A 20,836-nucleotide genomic window follows, 5' to 3' on the forward strand; every position below is an offset into this window, starting at 1 on the left:
CTGCACCCCACAGGTTTACACCTTCCCCCTGAAGGAGCAGCAACAACGTAGAAGGGACACAGGAGCTGCACTCCTGGGGATTACACCCCTCCTCCAAAACACACAGCATAAATGCAGAAGGGACACAGGGCTGCACTTTTGGGGATTATAGCTTCCTACAGGACAAGTGGCAAGAGGAAAAGAGACACAGGAGCTGCACTCCTAGGTGGAGGGGTGATTACATCTTCCTCCAGAACAGGAAGCAAAGATGGAGAAGGGACGCAGGCATTACAATCCAGGGGATTACATCCAATTATAAAACGTGCAGCAGGAATGGAGAAGCAACTCAAGTGCTGCCCTCCAGGGGGTTACACCTTCCTCCAAAACATGCATTACGAATGGAGAAGGGGTATTACATCTTACTCTACAATACCCAGCAAGAACAAAGTAGGGGCACAGGTGATGCACTCCAGGGGATTACACCTTTCTCCAAAACATGCAGCAACAATGTAGAAGGTGCACAGGAGATGCACTCCAGGGGATTACACCTTTCTCCAGAACAAGCAGCAACAATGTAGAAGGTGCACAGGAGATGCACTCCAGGGGATTACACTCCATGAGTTACACCTTCCTTCCTTCCAAGGCTGCAGCCTGCAAACTGGATCACCTCACACAGAGGTAGGATAATGCAAAGAATACCAGTTGGACTCCCACCAGAGGCAACGTGGTGCGAAGAGTGACACAGGGGCACCTGCGATAATGCAAGGAGTACCACAGGGTCTCCAGCAAATGTAGGATAACGCAAGGAGTACCACAGTCTCCAGCAAATGTAGGGTAATGCAAGGAGTAATACAGGGTCACCAGCAAATGTAGGGAAACGCAAGGAGTGGCACAGTGGCCCCAGCAGACAAGATAATGTGAGGAGTGCCACATGGACTCCCACCAGAGGCAACGTAGTGCGAAGTGTGACGCAGGGGCACCGGTGATAATGCAAGGAGAAACACAGGGTCTCCAGCACATGTAGGGTACTGCAAGGAGTAACACAGGGTCACCAGCAAATGTAGGGTAACACAAGAAGTGCCACAGGGGCTCCTGCAGACACAGGATAACGCAAGGAGTGCCACAGGGACACTAGCAGAGGTGGGATAAAAGAGGTCTCTAGTAAGGCAGCAGCAGATGCAGAACAACACTGCAGGGTTCACTTCCGGCCCCATAGATGTCAACATGCACCTGTTATAGAACCCACATTCTTGGCAAGACTGGCAGGGTCAGGACCAGGTCCCCAAATTACACACTGCTGGCCCACAAGAGAAGCCACTAACGGCAGACAAAACATTCATGGAAAATGAAAACATGCACAAGTAGAGACCACGACGAAGAGATTCTGCTCTAAAAACAAAGGACCCAGTCCACTGTGGCGAGCGACAGATGTGTACACACATTTCTAATCTGATAATAGGCGCGCACCAACATCAGTACCCAGCCATGTGGCCACAATTGAATAATACAGACACTATAAAAAGAAAACGTGGCATGCTGACAGAGGAAAGGTGTGTGGAGTTGCTGGAAAGCAATTAGAGGAAACAGGTCATGAAGTATGAAAGGAAGAGCAACGATCCAAGAAGCTACATAAAGAAGGTAGCGATACAAGTGCATGAGCCGGGGGTTACCTCAGTAAATAGGCAATGAGCTCACAAATGTTCTGTCGCTTCCAGAAGGTCAACGCCACGTTCAATCGGAGGCTCCTGCTGAAAAGAACCTGCGCCATCGTCTCATGGTGACTGGAAACCTGAAAACAACAAATCAAAAATAACTCAACAGCACTCATCATCAGATGCTGCAGGCCTAACCGGGATGGGAACCAAGCACCACACCTTGGAAAGTACACTAGGTCAGAGTGCGATCAGCACTTGGCAACGGGAATGACCACTACTGAGACCCAAAAACTGAGAGCCCTTTCCAAGATTCTGCAGGGGGCATTATAGGACCCCAAAAATAGGCACCAGACAATAACAAGAAGTCAAGACACCAAGATAGGGACAAGAGGTTAAGAGCCCACCAAAATTGGGACAAGGCCCAGTGGAAGGAAAGGTCAGGATGGAGATCCCAAGAACTGGGCGGCAGGCGGCAGGAAAAAAAGGTCAGGACAGAGAGCCTTTGCTTGGTGCTCTCTGCCTAGACTTGGTGCCAAGCAAAGATCAGGACAGAAAGTCTAGACAAAGAGCCAAGCACAGGTAGGGACAAGGAGCCTAGACCACGCTGCAAGCAAAGGTCAGGACAGAGAGCGTAGACCCAGTGCCAAGCTAATGTCGTGGTAAAAGGTCTACTCACTGTGCCAAGCAAGGTTTGTGATAGGGAAATTAAGCCCAAGAGCAAACAAGTGTTAGAACAGGAAGTCTAGACCCAGAACAAGCAAAGGTTGAGTCAGGAAGCGTCAACCTTGCATGAAGGTCAGGACAGTGATACAAGACCTAGGCTCAAGACAAGAGCCAGGGGGCCAAGATTCAATGTGAAAGCCAGGAAACGGAGCATAGATCCAGCATCGAAGCTAGGATGGGGATCCCAGATCCACAAACAAGGCCAGGACAGGGAGTAAAGAACCAATATCAAGGCCAGGACAGTGATCTGAGATGAAGCTTCACGGTTGGGGCAGGGAGCCTAGACCCAGCAACAAGGCCAGGGCAGTGAGCTGAGATGCAGCTCCAAGGTTGGGACGGGGAGCCTAGACCCAGAAACAAAGCCTGGTCAGTGAGCCGAGATGCAGCTCCATGGTTGGGACGGGGAGCCTAGACCCAGAAACAAAGCCTGGTCAGTGAGCCGAGATGCAGCTCCAAGGTTGGGACGGGGAGCCTAGACCCAGAAACAAAGCCTGGTCAGTGAGCCGAGATGCAGCTTCAAGGTTGGGACGGGGAGCCTAGACCCAGAAACAAAGCCTGGTCAGTGAGCCGAGATGCAGCTCTACTTACGTCACAATGGCAACCCAACAAGAAAGTGCTTGAATTATGTGCTGCTTCTCACTGCCCAGGGTAGGACTTTCACCATCGCTCAGAGACCGCAAAAACATGAAGCCAACCTTGATGTTTTCAAAGACACCACAAAAAATATGGTCTTCAACGTCAATGGCTCACCTGAACAGGAACCCAAGCATCTCATTCAGACAGCAGGCCCGGAAAAGGTCTTGAGTGTCTCAGAGCATTCACTCTAAGGCACTCACAGAGTGCTTTTGGACAAGAGTTCCCCCTTCTCTGAGCAGTTATAGACAAGGAAAAAAGTGTCCCGTTCCCAAAGCAGACTCCGGTTCGGATCAATGGTCTTGAATAACCAGAGACCAGAGCGTCTCATTGTCAAAAAGTTGCAGAAATTAAAGCATCACATTCTGAGAACAGTCACAAGGACCAGAGTACTTCATTCTGAAAGCATCCTCCGGCCCAGATCATCAGGCCTCAAGAATACGATAAAGTTTAATAATGAGAGCAGTTACTGTGACCAGAGAGTTTCAAACCAAGAGAGCAAGCAGCAACCAGCAGGTCTCTCCCTAAGAGCAATCACAGGGTTCAGCGGGTCTCATTTCAAGAGCAGTTGCAAGGAGCAGTGCACAGGGGGTTCTGTTAGTACAGATCTAAAACAGCTGCTCAACTGTTGCCCGTCCTATGCGTGGGGAGCGCTGCAGGAGGACAAAGCCAGAAGTGAGATTCGGAGATGGAAGAAGTGGATTAAATCACATCCTTTCCACACGAGTTTCCGAAGGATCAGCCACAAAGTTCTAATCCTCTCTCCTTCCAATCAATCAATCAGTACATTTTTATAGCGCGCTACTCACCCGCGAAGGTTTCAAGGCGCTGGGGTGGAGGGTGCTGCTACTGCTCGAATAGCCAGGTCTTGAGGTGTTTCCTGAAGGTGAGATGGTCCTGTGTCAGTCGTAGGTGTGCGGGGAGGGAGTTCCATGTTTTGGCTGGCAGGTAGGAGAACGATCTTCCTCCGGTGGTGGTTCTGCGTATCCGTGGGACGGTGGCGAGGTTGGCGGAGCTGGCGGGTGGGGGTGTAGAACGAGAGGCGGTTGTTGAGGTATTCGGGGCCCATGTCGTGGAGTGCTTTGTGTGCGTTGGTGAGGAGCCTGAATGTGATCCTCTTGTTGACGGGGAGCCAGTGCATGTTTCTCAGGTGGGTGGATATGTGGCTGTGGCGAGGGATGTCGAGGATGAGTCGTGCGGAGGCGTTCTGTATGCGTTGGGAGTCGTTCCTGAAGTTTGGCAGTGGTTCCTGCGTATAGCGCGTTTCCGTAGTCCAGTCGGCTGGTGACGAGGGCTTGGGTGACGGTCTTTCTGGTTTCGGTGGGGATCCACCTGAAGATTTTTCGGAGCATGCGCAGGGTGTTGAAGCAAGTGGATGAGACGGCGTTGACTTGCTTGGTCATCGTGAGGGAGGAGTCCAGGATGAATCCCAGGTTGCGTGCGTGGTTCGTGGGTGTTGGTGCGGTGCCCAGCGCTGTGGGCCACCAGGAGTCATCCCAGGCGGATGGGGATTGTCTGAGGATGAGGACTTCCGTCTTGTCTGAGTTCAGCTTCAGGCGACTGAGCTTCATCCATTCTGCGACGTCTTTCATCCCTTCCTGGAGGTTGGTTTTGGCGGTGGCTGGGTCTTTGGTGAGGGAGAGTATCAGCTGGGTGTCGTCGGCATAGGAGAGGATGTTGATGTTGTGTCTGCGTGCGATGGTGGCGAGGGGGCTCATGTAGAGATTGAAGAGGGTTGGGCTGAGCGAGGAGCCTTGGGGTACGCCGCAGATGATCTTGGTGGCCTCTGAGCAGAAGGGAGGGAGGCGGACTCACTGGGTTCTGTCGGAGAGGAACGAGGTGATTAAGTACAGGGCCTTTCCTTGGATTACAGTGTTGAATAGGCGGGTTATTAGGGTGCGATGGCATACGGTGTCAAAGGCTGCCAAGAGGTCTAGGAGGATGAGAGCGGTTGTTTCTCCGTTGTCCGTCAGGGTCCTGATGTCGTCGGTGGCTGCGATGAGGGCGGTCTCGGTGATGTGGTTGGCTCGAAATCCGGACTGGGACGGGTCAAGCAGGTTGTTTGCCTCGAGGAATGCAGACAGCTGTTTATTGACGGTTTTCGACGACTTTAGCCGGGAAGGGCAGAAGAGAGATGGGGCGGAAGTTCTTGAGGTCTTTGGGGTCCGCTGTGGGTTTCTTCAGAAGGGCGTTGATTTCTGCGTGCTTCCAGCTCTCAGGGAAGGTGGCTGACGTGAAGGAGTTGTTTATGACGTTCCGGAGGTGGGGTGCGATGATGATGTCGGCTTTGTTGAAGATATGATGTGGGCATGGGTCAGAGGGGGAGCCAGAGTGGATGGTGTTCATTACGTAGGTGGTGTCTTCAGTGCTGATGGGGGTCCAGGCGCTGAGGGTGGTGGTGGGCGTCGTTGGTTCAGTGACTGGAGGCGAAGTCTGGGGTCCGAAGCTGTCGTGTATGTCTGCGATCTTGCGGTGGAAGTATGTGGCGAGGGAGTTGCAGAGGTCTTGCGACGGTGTGATGTTGTTGGCGCTGGAGTTGGAGAGCTCTTTGACGATGCTGAAGAGTTCCTTGCTGTTGTGGGTGTTGCTGTCGAGCCGCTCTTTGAACGATGACCTTTTGGTGGTGCGGATCAGCTGGTGGTGTTCGCGAGTGGCGTTCTTGAGGGCTGTCATGTTTTCTGTAGTCCGTTCGTGGCACCAGGTTTTTGAGGGTACGGCAGGATTTCTTTGATTCTTTGAGGGCGTCTGTGAACCATGAGGTTTTCCTGTTGCCAGTCATGCAAGGGGGTTTCTTCAGTGGGGCGAGGTCTTCGGCGCAGTTGGTGATCCACTGTGCGAGGTTGTGGGCTGCGTCGTTGGTGTCAGCGGTGTTGGCTGGCGGGTTCAGGCTCAGCGATGAAAGGAGCTGGTCTGTGGCGATTTTGCTCCCGCTTCTGCGGGGGATTTGTTGCGCACGGTGGTGGGATGTATTCTTTTGGAAGGTGAAGTGGATGCATCTGTGGTCGGTCCAGTGTAGTGGCTGAAGGAGACGTGGTTGCTAGCGGAGAAGATGGGGTCGAGCGTGTGGCCAGGGAGGTGGGTGGGGGTGTTCACCAGTTGCTTGAGTCCGAGGTTGGCGAGGTTGTCGAGCAGGGTGGTGGTGTTGTCGTTTTTCTCCAGGTGGAAGTTCAGGTCCCCTAGGAGGATGTAGGTTCGAAGGCAGGTGAATTTGCAGGATTGGCAGGTGAAGGGTCCCTGGGTGCGCCTCGGGGTGGCTCGGTAGCAGGTGGGTGGTCGTCCGGTGTTGAGTGCGTCGAGGGCGGTGGGGTCATATCTCAGTCGATGCTTCTGGCTCCAGCAGGGGCCAGGGGTACTGGCTCTGGGCGCGGTCCGGGCGCAGACGGGTTTGCGCGGCCTCCATATGAGGGGCAGAGGGAGGGAGGAGCAGCTGGGAGCGGGGTGGCCAATGGGAGTCGAGGGGGCGGGGCCGCAGCGGCAGGAAAGAAAACGGCAGGGGAAGCAGAGGCAGCGGGGACAGCGAGAAAGGGGGCACAAATGTGGAAACCGAGCACAGGGGTACAAAAAGGGTACAAAAGGCAAGAGTGGCACAGGGGGGAGAGAAAGGGGGCACAAATGTGGAAATCGCGCACAGGGGTACAAAAAAGGGTACAAAAGGCAAGAGTGGCACAGGGGGGCAATCAAGGGAACAACAACAACCAAGACGAGCAGACAATCAAGAACGGCAAACAGTACTTAGCCGGGTTGGAGGCGGCTAACAAGGGCGGCAGTGGCAGCAGGAACCAGGACACACAGGGGGCTGCGTGGCGGTGAGGGGAGCGACCTACTTGGTGGGTCAACCTCACGGGTCAGATCTGCCTTCCTTTGTCTGTATTCTGAAATAAAAATGCGGGTGAGACATGGAAATGTTCCATTCGCCCGACTTCAATGTACTGGCAAAAAAAGCGTTGCCCTTGCCGTGACAGCCTTTGTCACTGTCGGCTATAAGAGGAGAAGAGTCAGAAGTATGACTCTGTGGCTCATACTTCAGTTACAAGAGAGCACAGAGCAGCAGGACAATCATGGCACTGAGGAGAGAACTCAGGGCTCTGAAGAAGATATTTCTGCCTCAATTCTAAGCACTTTGATAAATCAAACATGCAAGCAACCTTTGCAAGGAAAGCCAAGTAAAAGACCCGGGATCCAACCAGCACAAACTCACCTCTGTGCAGAAGCTGCTGTACTTTGAGCCAGGCCCGTCGGTCTGGGAAGTGCCCGGATCACTAGAGTTGAGCAGGTACGTCCGGCTTTCCTTCAGAAGTTTCTCCTGCAGGTTCCCAGCAAATGCTACCTCATTTTCCTTATTATCCATGTCACGGTCCCCAGTGATGGGGAGTGTCCTCCTTCGGGAACAGGGGCTTAAGCTTATCTGTGAGGATCTTCTCCTGAAGTGTAGGATTTTATAAGACTTGCGTGGGCTACTCACAGCCCAATTGGCTGTTGTCCTGCAGGAATACGAGAGGCACATCACAAAATGTCTGTTGTACAAACCAGTCTGGAAAGCAAGAAGGGCTACCATAAGAATGTGCACGGCTCCCTACCTGAGCTTGTAGAGTACAGACGTCTCTTGCACAGGGTTCTTATCCTGTCAACAAAAGGAAGATTCAAATGTTTAAATGAAACGAAGACTCAACACACCAAATGCATCCAAATACCACTGCTAAAAATGTACTGTCTCCAAAACGAAGAGCTGCCCGTTGCATCAAACAAATAATGTGGCAGCTCTCCACAGCACCACCACCAGTAAAGCACCACTGCTACACTCTACCTGTAACAGAGCCTCCAACAGCCCAACCATGGTCACCACAGAAACAGCAGAGCTACACGTGGCACTCACCTGCCGCTCCATAAACTTTAGGGATTCACGGAGAATCACCACATAGATTTCATGGCCTGCCAAAGCAAACATTTACACAGAGCAGAGTACGGAAGAGACGACACGCCCAGAGCGGCACGGAAGAGACCAGACGCCCAGAGCGGCACGGAAGAGACCAGACGCCCAGAGCGGCACGGAAGAGACCAGACGCCCAGAGCGGCACGGAAGAGACCAGACGCCCAGAGCGGCACGGAAGAGACCAGACGCCCAGAGCGGCACGGAAGAGACTAGAGAGACCCACGGCAGTGCAGAAGAGACCACAGAAACCCACATCAGCGCAGAAGACACCAGACATCCCCACGGCAGCTTGACCAGACACCCATGACTGCATAAAAGAGACCCTACGGCTGCACAGAAGAGACCAAAATCTAACAGCTGCACAGAAGAGACCAGGCACAGGAACAGAAACCTGTGGCTGCACAGAAGAGATGTTCACAGTAGCATGAGAGAACAGAGTCCTGCGGCAGCAGGCAAGCGACCAAGAGGCGGCAGCAGGCAAGCGACCAAAAGGCGCCCGCGGCAGCAGGCAAGCGACCAAAAGGCGCCCGCGGCAGCAGGCAAGCGACCAAGAGGCGCCCGCGGCAGCAGGCAAGCGACCAAGAGGCGCCCGCGGCAGCAGGCAAGCGACCAAGAGGCGCCCGCGGCAGCAGGCAAGCGACCAAGAGGCGCCCGCGGCAGCAGGCAAGAGACCAAGAGGCGCCCACGGCAGCAGGCAAGAAGCGCCCGCGGCAGTAGGCAAGAGACCAAGAGGCACCCAGAGCAGCACGCAAGAGGCACCCACAGCAGCACGCAAGAGACCAAGAGGCACCCACGGCAGCAGGCAAGAGACCAAGAGGCCCCGCGGCAGCAGGCAAGAGACCAAGAGGCACCCGCGGCAGCAGGCAAGAGGCGCCCGTGGCAGCAGGCAAGAGACCAAGAGGCGCCCGCGGCAGCAGACAAGAAGCGCCCGCGGCAGTAGGCAAGAGACCAAGAGGCACCGAGAGCAGCACGCAAGAGGCACCCACGGCAGCACGCAAGAGACCAAGAGGCACCCACGGCAGCAGGCAAGAGGCACCAGAGGCAGCACGAAAGAGACCAGAGACATCCACGGCAGCACAGAAGAGGCCAGAAACACCCACGGCAGCACAGAAGAGACCAGAGACAGTCACAGCAGATACACAAAGGCCGGGGATACTGACAGCAGAACAAAGAGTGCACAGCAAAAACAGTAGGGACCAGAGATATCAACAATAAAAACACAGAATGCATAAACACACCCAGAGCACAAACTCCACTTGTTCACAGACACAGAGGGCCAAAGGTGTTTCTCACCTTCCTCATGTTCTCTTTAGAGGAAGGAGAGATCCGCTTCCTCGGGACTTCAGAAATGCATTCCTCCTCCACTGGCGAAAGGATCCGTTTTCGGACATCTTGGAATCTAGATGCCATAATCTCCCCAGGTCCTGTATGTGCAAAAGGAAAAGTAGAAACATCAAATTCTGACTAAACATGAATAAAAACAAACTGACTCCCAAGCATTTACCAGTGATCAGAAAAAATGAATTTCCAATAATTTAATATTATGAGTACATCTCATTTATATAGTGAAACAGAAATGTGATCAGATTTACAATCAACCAAGACAGGCGTTGCCTCAGACGTCAATAAAGAATAGAAGAATCCAGAGCAGAGGACTACAAGGAGCGCCATCGGAAACAGAAGAGAAAATAAATCTGGTAATGGGTATCGATTTTATCTGGTTCTCCTTGAGGTTACACTGTTCACTGAAGATCCCAGGAGGAAGGGATCAGCAGCATCCCGTCACCGAGTGTGTCAGAGGTCCCGTCACCGAGTGTGTCAGAGGTCCCGTCACCGAGAGACAGAGGTCCCGGCACCGAGAGTCAGAGGTCCCGTCACCGAGAGTCAGAGGTCCCGGCACCGAGAGTCAGAGGTCCCGGCACCGAGAGTCAGAGGTCCCGGCACCGAGAGTCAGAGGTCCCGGCACCGAGAGTCAGAGGTCCCGGCACCGAGAGTCAGAGGTCCCGGCACCGAGAGTCAGAGGTCCCGGCACCGAGAGTCAGAGGTCCCGGCACCGAGAGTCAGAGGTCCCGGCACCGAGTGTCAGAGGTCCCGGCACCGAGAGTCAGAGGTCCCGGCACCGAGTGTCAGAGGTCCCGGCACCGAGTGTCAGAGGTCCCGGCACCGAGTGTCAGAGGTCCCGGCACCGAGTGTCAGAGGTCCCGGCACCGAGTGTCAGAGGTCCCGGCACCGAGTGTCAGAGGTCCCGGCACCGAGTGTCAGAGGTCCCGGCACCGAGTGTCAGAGGTCCCGGCACCGAGTGTCAGAGGTCCCGGCACCGAGTGTCAGAGGTCCCGGCACCGAGTGTCAGAGGTCCCGGCACCGAGTGTCAGAGGTCCCGGCACCGAGTGTCAGAGGTCCCGGCACCGAGTGTCAGAGGTCCCGGCACCGAGTGTCAGAGGTCCCGGCACCGAGTGTCAGAGGTCCCGGCACCGAGTGTCAGAGGTCCCGGCACCGAGTGTCAGAGGTCCCGGCACCGAGTGTCAGAGGTCCCGGCACCGAGTGTCAGAGGTCCCGGCACCGAGAGTCAGAAAATCTCAATGACGGCAGAAGAGAGTCTGGGGAGAAAAAGTGTTTCCCAATCATGCTGATCAGCCTGCTACAGTCAGCACCATCTTTCAGAAATGAGGGCCCTTTAGACCACAAACTGTACCACACAACCACGGAGTAGAGGTTCAAATAAACATAATATAGAGCATCAAATGAGTGTTCTGTGCAACACAACAGACTCACATGATCAGTAACCCCTTCAACCAATCTAGCAGCCATGTTACTGAAACAAATGACTTGCAATGGGAACACACGCTTTCAGTGTTTGCACATTCCACCGTTGGGTAGTAGAAGAATGCTTAATTCCTGAAAGCACATTTTGAATTCTGACTTTGTACCATTAATTTGTCCAACTGAAGACGGTCTCCTGTAACCTTGCCTGTACACCCCCGAACTGCCCACAGCAGTTTATTTCCTTTTCCTTCTCAAGTTTAGTCTCCCATCAATACTCATGCAATGCTACCATCAGAATTTCGCACTCAGTACTGCGCACAAATATACAATATGCTATGGGGCTGTAGAGCGGCATAGCTGCCCCTCCAGTGGCCTCCTTGTCAGAGTAGATGAAGTCTAAGTGTTAGGGCATCCTTGAACTCAGCACAACGAGCCTCAGGTCTCTGCTCGATAGCCATCTCAATAGCCACCAAGAAGCATCAGAGACCTGCACAATTGTCAAATATCGCAACGAAACTTCATTTAAACAGAGTGTTGGGAGCTCCACTGAAGACCATGGCGAGGCCCAGGGCCAACAATGGCTGCCAAATGCCTTCTGCTCCAACAGTCCAATGTCCGTCTGTTTCTCCCTTTTTAATTTAGAACATTCTTAACTTGGTGGGTGAAATGCTCCAATAGCCTTCGACCCTTTATCTACCCAAATCCAGCTACAGTCATTGATGAACTGGATAATCATTCCATCAAAATGTGTTGGATGGCCGAAGACCCTTGTGCGGTCCAGAAAGTTGTGCCGAATTTCGAATTTGACCTTCTCTAGCATCATCCTCCTGGAAACTTCTCCCCTCCCTGGGGACAGACCAACCCAGTCCTCCCCCAAGGGATAAACACGGTGGGGATGAACTGTCTTCTCACATTTACCCACTTACCCTCTCTGGAGAACCCGGCCTCTTCCAAACCACCAGTCTAGGCCCCTTAGGTTTTTGCCTCAGTTGTCGGACGACAACACCCTCTCTCTTCTTAGATCATACAACGGCTCTGGCCCCTCTGACACTACAATCAACATCACAACTATTTCCTCTGACCCTGGTAGAGAACCCAGTGTGAACTTAAGATCTGTGAATAGGGATACCCTTCAGATCACAACTTCTCACAGTGAAGTAGTCACTAACAGCGCACACATCAAATCATTGCTTCTCAACCACAGATCAGCTGAGAAACACGCAGCATATATTTCGAAACTCATCATCTCGCAAAACTTAGACCTCTTGATCCGTACTGAAACTCGGCTCAATGACTCCTCCTCTCCAGTTCGACATCTTAATCCCTCCTGATTATGACATTATCAGATGCGATCTACCTGTTAAAAGGGGTGGGGGGGCTTGGAGGAGGCTTTGCTTTCATACATTGCTCCAATCTCGTGCTGAAACAAACTCAAAATTCTCTGATGTCCTCCTGTGAGCAACTAGTCGTCGTCTCTCCCAGACATTGTAGCTCTAAGACTTACCTCCTCCCTGCTATTTGACCCCTAACTGCTCCGACCCTAAAAAGGTGTTCAACCGCAAGACAACGTGCACTCTATAGGGTTATCTCAGGACTCACGGACTACCTCAATGCTGCTCAGCACACTTGGACTTCCGAAGATTGTCTGTGTGATCCACACAATTTATCATCCACCAGGGGACAATCTTCACTTCATCGAGCAAATGATGGAGTCCATAACCTCCTGCTCAGACCAACTCAGCCATATCTTCCTCCGAGACTTCAACCTTCATTGGAACGACACGGATGATCCTTTAAAGCCTTCCTCTCCGACCTCTACTTCACCCAGGTCTGCAAGGGACCTCCACAAAACAAGGGCTCGACCCAATCAAAGCTAAAGACAATATCATTCAATTTGAAGACTTTTTACCCTGTGACTGGTCGGATCACCACCAAATATACTTCCAAATACTGGAAAATGTCATGCACAGACAGGGCCAGCCACGTAAAACCAAACAACTGTCTCGTAACCTAAGAGACATCAACATTAATGATTTAACATCCATTTGCTAGAATATAGTCTCAAGCCGCCCCCTAACATGACCAATCTGGACGACCTTACTGATCACTACATAACTATAGGACTAGTATTTTCAACTCTATTGCTCCAAAGCAACTCAAAAGGATTCCGATCAAACAATCCAAACCCTGGTTTAATAGTTCCTTAAATGAAGAACATCGCAAACTTAGGCTTTCAGAGAGACTTTGGAGAAACTCTCCTTCCACTACCAGCCTCAATCAGGTAAGGAAGATGAGAAGCGCATACAACAAACGTATTCACAATGCTAAAACCGATCACTTCAGGGCTCAACTTGACAGCGTTAAAAACAGACAAGAAACTCTTCGAAATCATCAAACAGCAACCTTACCACTCTCCCAACCCTAGCTCTACACACATATCCTCCTTTCCTAGGGAGGAGGACTTCTCAGCACACTTCACTAAAAAGGCCAAGAAAAATTAACTTGAGCTGCAACCTACAACTCCAAATCTTTGCCATCTGAACTCCCCCGCATTAGCAGAGGAACCTACGGAGCCTTCAGCACCTTCCTTCCACATAAGTCGCACTCCCAAAAAACGCATCATGGAATACTTTTCTTCTACCAGAAGACACAGAGTGGCTCCAATCTACGGTGTCCTTAAAACCTTCCAATCACTTCAGCGATCCACTACTGGGAACGTTTTTTTAAAGACCTCAATTCAGCCATCCTCCCTCTGTGGTCCCGGATCCTCCGGGAACCGCTCTTACAAGGAGGATTTCAGATTGCCTCAAGTCAGTTCAAGTCACTCCCATCCGAAAGAAGCCCATTGCCGACTTAGCTGAACCCAATAACTTCCATCCGATCACCAGCATCATGACTCTAGCTAAACTGCTCGAGAAATGCGTCCACGCACAGCTCTGGAACCATATTGAGAAATGTCAGCTCCTTGACCTCTACCAGTCGGGTTTCAGAGCGGGGCACAGTACTGAAACAGCTCTAACTCGTATCGTTGATGACTCCTTGAGATCCCTTGATCAAAATGTCCCTGGTCTTTTGATTCTTCTTGACCTGTCCTCATCATTTGACACCATCAAACATAAAAACCCAATTGCTCTTCTTCAATATAGGATGGGATTTTCTGGCCCAGTCTTAAACTGCTTGGCCTCTTTCTAACAGAACCGCACCCAATCTCTTGCAGATAGTACGCAGGTCACCATTGGAGTACCTCAGGGCTCTGCACTTTCGCCCACTCTTTGCAACCTTTTTATGAAACCGCTCTCCGATATTCTGAACTGCTCTAACATCCAGCACCATATGTATGCTGATGACAACTAAATTTGAAGATCTCCTCTCCAGATGACATAAAAACACCAAATGATGTTCTCCTAAAAACGCAATAATGGTAGCTCTTAACCATCTATTGTTAAATACCCTCAAATCTGAATTCCTTCTGATTGCCCCCACAACCACTCTGCACCTACCCTGGACTGGCTCAAACATCTTACTGCTCTTAACTGCACACCACATGTTGACTCAGCTAAATCTTTAGGTATAACCTTGGACAAATACCTAAATATGCAAGTGTTGTATTCAATATTATGTATAGGAATCTTTTGTTACCATAGGTTCTAGTTCTGGAAGAAGGTTATGCAAGAATGCGGTACTTGAGTCAGTTGCAGTGACTCTTAAGAAGATAACTACGTTATTGTTGCTGTGCTTAACTTATCTAATAAATCATAAACTTATAACTGAACAGCGTACTTTTTATAGCAAGATCAGCCAATCTTCAGCAAAACACCCTTAGGAAAATCAAGCCTTTCCTTCCACCTGAGGACATCCAGCCAGCTGTACAATCCATAGTTATCTCATGCTTGGAATATGGGTTGGTGACCCTTGCTGGGCTACCTAAAACTAGTTTGGTTCTACTTGGAGCCACCCTGAACGCTTCAGCCAGACTCATCACTGGCTCCAGAAAACAAGACCACATCACACCAGACCCAATTCAACTAAACTGGCTGACCATTGAAGCGAGGATCAGGTTCAAGACAGCTTGCCTGACACACAAAGCTATTCATCACAACACCCCCGTTTACCTGGCAAAAAAACCTGAGCTATCGGGCTCGAGCCAGATCTGAAGAAGCTTTAGCACCCTATTATTGAAACCTCCCAAATTCAATAAGAAAATAACGTACAATCGTGCTTTCTCTGGTATGGCTTCAAAAATATTGAACGCTCTTCCGCCGGAGATCAAAACCAACCCTTCAACTGCCTCTTTAAAAAAAACATGCAAAATGGCTACACCCGAATGACCTTCAACAGCATTAACACAGATATTATCACTATCTACTCATGTCTCCGTTCGGGATACTCTTTTTAACGTGCTGTTTCAATTTTTAATTTTGTTTCTTCTCTGCTTAAACCTTACAGGTCCCACTAGATTGGACGACCCCCTGCCCCTCTTTGAACTTGTGTGTCCCCCCCTTTGACCTTTTGCTGGTTAAGTTCCATCTTTATATCCATTTTGTTGTTGTACGCATACAGTGCTCTGATACCCTTTTGGGTCTTGCTTGCGCTCCATAAAACTTTTCGAATAATACACACATAAAAATCCTCAGCTTTACTAGCAGGAGGCGGAGTGGCTTCTCTCATCTCGTCAAGCGCATAAAGAATCTCCACACAACCTCGCACCACAAGTGCTCAGGCAACACTTGCACTCATCACCTCAAATAACAAACACGCTGACAGCAACGTGCACTTCCTGCTAATTATCACTCACTCTGCTCAGCAGTCATGAGTCGTTACACAAAACCTCCAAATGATTTTCACAGAGACCTGGCTCTCCACCACACTCCAACACATCAGCGTCCCAGTACCCCCAAACTACTGCACTTCATGCAAACAGAACAGGAGGTGATGCAGTCATCCATCATTCTGGTCAGTAGCAGCAAACTTTCAATTCTAGTGTCGATCCTATGAATTCCACTTGAGCATTAAACTTAAACCTGTAAATAATCTTCAGAGGTTATAGCCCTCATGGATGAAGTAGTCCATGAATGAAGTTTGCCTCGCCCAGGTGAGGAACTCTGACATCGGACAAGTCACTACTTGCTTCCCAAAGGCAAAGTTTCAGATTTATTTAACGTCTCGATCACCAACGCACCTGCGAAACACTAGGACTCATGCATGAACCAAATGAATGTAGATTTATACAACGGCCAGCACAGGGTGCCCAGATCGCACAGCCATTATCTTAATTTTTCTTAACGCCAGACCCTGCCATCGAGAACAACAGTTTCACTCAAATCAAAAGCTTCACTATTACCACTCACACGAAATCCTCTGCAAAATAATGATACACAAACCACCTTCATCGGCACCCTCAACAGCGATAGTTATACATGAACTCAAGGTACACCCGATAGCTCAAGAATAGCAAACATTACAGTAGAAGCAAGAGAATCTCAAAGCCCTGAAGCTCTCCGCACATCTCTGAAGAAGCTCATCACTGAGGTCAAGGGAGAATGACACCCTACTGTGAGTAGTAAAGTAGCCAAAAGAAGCAGCGGCTACTCAAGGCCACCAAGCAAGGCACAAATCCCACTCCCAAAGTGCTTTCCGAAAGATCAATAGAAAAACTAACAACCATCAATTTTCCAAGAAAAAGATTGTTAAAAGCAGCCTGCACATCATCAACATATTCACCCCATCTGTGAAAGGAAAAGAATCTTCAACTGTCTCATTCTATGCCCAGTGAGCTTGAATCTCTGCATGGAGGCCATTAGAGAGCGCTTGCCACACAAGGCGCTCAAGATTCAACCAGCACAAGGACAATACTTAACTCGACCTAAAGGCCTCACCTGGAGCCTTCACAGCCATCTGAAGAACTGCGGCGCCATAACATCAAGGTGTACTTCGAGCTCACTTCCTTGAAGACAGTGTGGTTTCTTGGAACTGTGATTGTGGGGACATTCTATGACCGACTGCGGAGCACTGGCACTCTGTGTGCTTCAGGTGGACAACATCTGGGAGAAGCAGGCGTTTGTTAGGCCCTGTATAATAAAGAGTGGTGTTTCCTTTCGAAAAGGAGGCCCCATTCTTCATTTTCACACTGGTGATGAGTGACCATGCACACCACAACACAAATGCACAGGATCCAAAGCATGTAAGGAGTAGATCATATATGCAGACAGGAGCGGTGGCAGCAAGAGGTGGCGGTTGATGCACTGTAATAAGATGGAGGCCTTCACAGGACTCGTACAAGAGAAACACTATTCTGTAAAAAGCAAGAGAAAGCATAAGGGCTCAATCAAGCGACAAAAGGCAGTGTGAGACATCACAAAAAGATGCCATCACCATGTGTGACATCACTTCCAACCCAAGCAGAAGAGCGCAAACAGAGTAGGTGCAAGGGAGCTTGTGACACTAACAACTAGTGCGTAAAATGGTCAGCCTCGGGACAAGTGTGGCGCCCCCACATCCACATGAGCACCATATTAGAAGTACATGTGGGTGCAGCATTTGAGGGATGATGTTGGGATGTGTACATTGGCAATGTCTTGGTGCTAAAGCCTAGAAGCCAGTACAGCAGTGACAGTAATCAGAGACCAGCCCGTATCAGAGACCAGCTTTCTCTGTATCCGTTTGGGTGGGAGGCACAGATTTACATTTTTAGCAAAGCAGGGCAAGGTGTAGCAAGAGCCGTTTGGATATTGTGACACTTATTTACATTGACAGGGACACCTTAATTCGAAAGATACACATCCTGCGAGTGCTTACTTGATTGGAGGCTGATGCCTATTGGCAGTGGAAATACGCGTACAGTCAAAGAGACACCGTTTCGTATTGGCAAACCACTGAAATCCTTGGAGGAAGTGAGCATTGGACTGGTGGATTAGACCGTGACTTATTCACCACCTGCCCCGTTCACGGGTTTGACTTCAGGAGGAGCCCATTAGGGACTTCTACAGCTTGGGGAACTCGCAGTCAGTGATGAGTTATCGGATGACCCAGAAAAGGTTGGTGCTGCTTTTAGGAGATCATTTGATCTAAAGTCCACTAGATACCTAGAGTTTGACTTTTTTCCTCAGGATTTTGGGTTACATTGGACAAGTCTGGTCACAGTAAAAAAATATTTTGTGTATCATTAACAATCCTAGGCGCTTCTGAAGTCTGATTGGTTAATAGTGTTATCCTTTCAATGGAACCATGGAAAGAATAATTCCCGACTGATTTTCCTAAGTCATACAGGGAGCCATCCATTAAATGGGCAAATTGAAAGACTGTGTTTGAACTAAATCCCGCTGTGTGCAGCGAATCTAGCGATCAAATGAAAACTACTGCTATTAATTCACTATTTCGGTCCAGAAGGACATAAAGCACTCAGTGTGCCAGAACGAGGCCAGAGCGAGGCAAGAGGTCTAAATGATTTCAACATCTGTAGGAATAAAGTGTATTTACATTCTCTCTCCAAGGGCAGGACAATACTTAAAAAGGTATCATTGTGCAGTGAAAGTACCCGGAGAGAAAACGCTCCCTTAATTGTGGAAAATTACAAAATCGCATATAGAACTTTGGCAGAGAAACGAACCCCGATTCAGTGGGGTCACTGATGCTGCAACAAAGAGTGGGACACAGAAAGGTTTGTACTAGAGAGAAAAAGAAAGTTAGTAAACATAAAAAAGATGTAAGTGCAGTGAAATAAGACATGTTGTGGCTAATAAGGATAGGAGTTGAAATGTAATGGGGTGTCCTTTTGTTGTAGTTAACAAGGCCACATAGCGAGCGAGAGGCAAAATGCAGCACAAAAGGCTATCTGTAATAACTGTGGGGACAGGGGACTGACAAATACTGCTGGCCTTTGAATTACAATAAGAAACGAGAGTGTGAAGAAGTCTGATGAGGGAGCAATGAAAATGATGGGAAACAATGGGCAGTGCAATGGAAATTAGGTTAGAGTCCTGCTCGCCTTTTCATTATTTCTGCGAAGAGAAACTTCAGTTTGGTGACAGTATAGAAGCTGGAGGGTGTGGAGGGCAGGAGATAAAGCTGAATGGGGTATTTTGTACGAGCGCCCGAGTTCAAGAATAAAACCAATGCAGTTGAGGTATAGATGTGGTTCAGTAAAAGGGATCACATTCTGGATGCCGCAGCACAAGGAGTTAGGAGCATAACGAACCCAATGCTGAACCACAGACAGGTGCCTGAGGAGGACATGGAAGCAGACTGTTCCCAGATTATTTTTTGTGAAGACTTGGAGTAGTTTAAGATACAGTTAAAAAAGGGGCAGTCCCTGTTGAGTCAAAAGTAAGGAGACTGACTACCTGTTGGAAATATGATGCAATGAAATTTGAACTTAATGCAGTCCGCAGAATGGAAGTTATAGCTTTTATTGATGCAACAGAGTGGTTGGCTCCTATTGTCGTGGCCAAGAAACCAGGCAGACAGTTACATTATATGAGTAGGGTCTGGTGGCGTAGTGGACTAATGCGTCCACTGTAGGCGCCTGTGTTTGACCTCATGGGCACGGGTTCAGATCTACGTGGGTACACTCAGCATTTCATCCTTCTAATGTCAATAAAAGGAGCACCATTTAGTTTGGTAACAATTAACATCGATTAATCAGCACAAGGATGGCCTTCTGGGAAAACAAGCGATTCACAAATACACATTATGTTTTGTCCGGCACAGTTTTAAAACTCGGAGGTCGACATTGATGAATCTCTCTTGGAGATGGGGTCCAAGCTGGGGGAGCCAAGATCTTTAATACTCTTGATCAGGCTTCTCCCAATCATCAGGTGTGTCTTCATGAGGAGTGACAAGAATAACAGCTTTTATAACAATCTTTTCTGAGTTGACAGCATTAGAGGGGTGCTGAGGGAGTCAATGCTTCCAGGATGATATGTTGGTTTATGGTAACAATTGGGCAGAATATAAAGAGCAGGTGAGGAAAGTTTTTGAAACATTCACTGATGAAGGACGGACTTTAAGAGCAGAGAAGTGAATATCTAGACAAAAAGAAGTCGGTTATTCAGGATATCTTCTACGAGTGCGAGACGAAAGAGGGATGGTGAAGAAGCAATTAGGAGTGTCTTGTAAGAGTAATGGATGAGCTATCTTTGATGGGTATGATGGAACTTTACAGGAGTTTCTTGGAAAGACTTTCTAAAAACATGATACAGGTGAGATGCTTGGTGAAGAAAAAGGTTATAAAGTTGTTTGCTGCAATGAATGTGAGGAAGAGTTTAGAATGATCAAACCAGATCTTAGGGTAACCCTGATCTTCAAGCCTTCGTTCCTAGCAGGGATGCTGGAGCTGTAAAAGACACAATTGATGGACGGACTGCAGAACAAATCAAAACATTCACCCCCAGTCTAGAAATCTGGGTTAAATCCATCATTCTTTTGCTCACAATGCCACCCCAGGTTAGACCTAGTGGGTCATGCAAACAGTGGAGGACCTGGCTTGGCAGTTCGGGCTGGACTGTTCCCATGAGCCACGTGGTCAAGACTGATTTTCATATGGCCAGGTCTAAACTGGTTAAGCATAGTGAGCAAAAGAAGGAGGAATTTAACCCAGATCTATTGACTGGGAGTGCATGTTTTGATTTGTTCTGCATTCCGTCCATCATCTGTGTGACTTTTGCTTTCTTGCTATAAGTGCGCCGGGTATGCCCAGATGTGTGTCCCAGGCTCACTGTGCCACTGGATTCAAGCTATCCTGGCTGAAGAGGGGTGAAACCCCGAAACCGGTCCTAGGATGCTTGTTTCTGGTCCAGGGAGGACCTAGCTTGGCAGTTCAGGCTGGACTGTTCCCATGAGGCACAGGGTCACTGATTTGCATTTGGCCAGGTCTAAACTGGGGTGGCATGGTGAGCAAAAGAATGATGGATTTAACCCAGCTCTCTAGACTGGGGGTGAATGTTTTGAATTGTTCTGCAGTCCATCCATCATATGAGCATCTGTTGTAAGGAGCTGCGCCATATTCAAAGTCAGAGAGTGGAGAGAAGACTTTTGCCTTTGCGTCCAGATCACTGAAGGATGCAGAGGTCACCTACTCTACGGCAGAGAAAGAAGCTTTGCCTGTGGTGAAGGCCATTAGAAAGCTACGGGATTTCTTGGGGGTGAGTTCTTCACC

General features: G+C 49.6%; 1 protein-coding gene across 3 annotated transcripts in view; it reads right to left on the reverse strand.

Annotated features, from left to right (window-relative positions):
- The window catches only part of KATNBL1 (katanin regulatory subunit B1 like 1), a 77,296-nt gene that overhangs the window by 48,206 nt on the left and 8,254 nt on the right, over nucleotides 1–20,836 (reverse strand). For 2 of the 3 annotated variants that reach the window (XM_085627471.1, XM_085627472.1), the window contains 4 exons: nucleotides 9,214–9,344; nucleotides 7,568–7,611; nucleotides 7,189–7,471; nucleotides 1,650–1,768 (listed from right to left, as the gene is read on the reverse strand). In XM_085627471.1, the coding sequence (XP_085483597.1) occupies nucleotides 1,650–1,768; nucleotides 7,189–7,471; nucleotides 7,568–7,611; nucleotides 9,214–9,330 (563 nt within the window). In that variant the 5' untranslated portion in view covers nucleotides 9,331–9,344. Of the gene's footprint in view, nucleotides 1–1,649; nucleotides 1,769–7,188; nucleotides 7,472–7,567; nucleotides 7,612–9,213; nucleotides 9,345–16,559; nucleotides 16,726–20,836 lie in introns of those variants that run through there. The other variant, XM_085627470.1, reaches the window with a different exon arrangement.

This window comes from Triturus cristatus, chromosome 9 (assembly GCF_964204655.1).
Source record: "Triturus cristatus chromosome 9, aTriCri1.1, whole genome shotgun sequence".
NCBI lineage: Eukaryota > Metazoa > Chordata > Amphibia > Caudata > Salamandridae > Triturus > Triturus cristatus.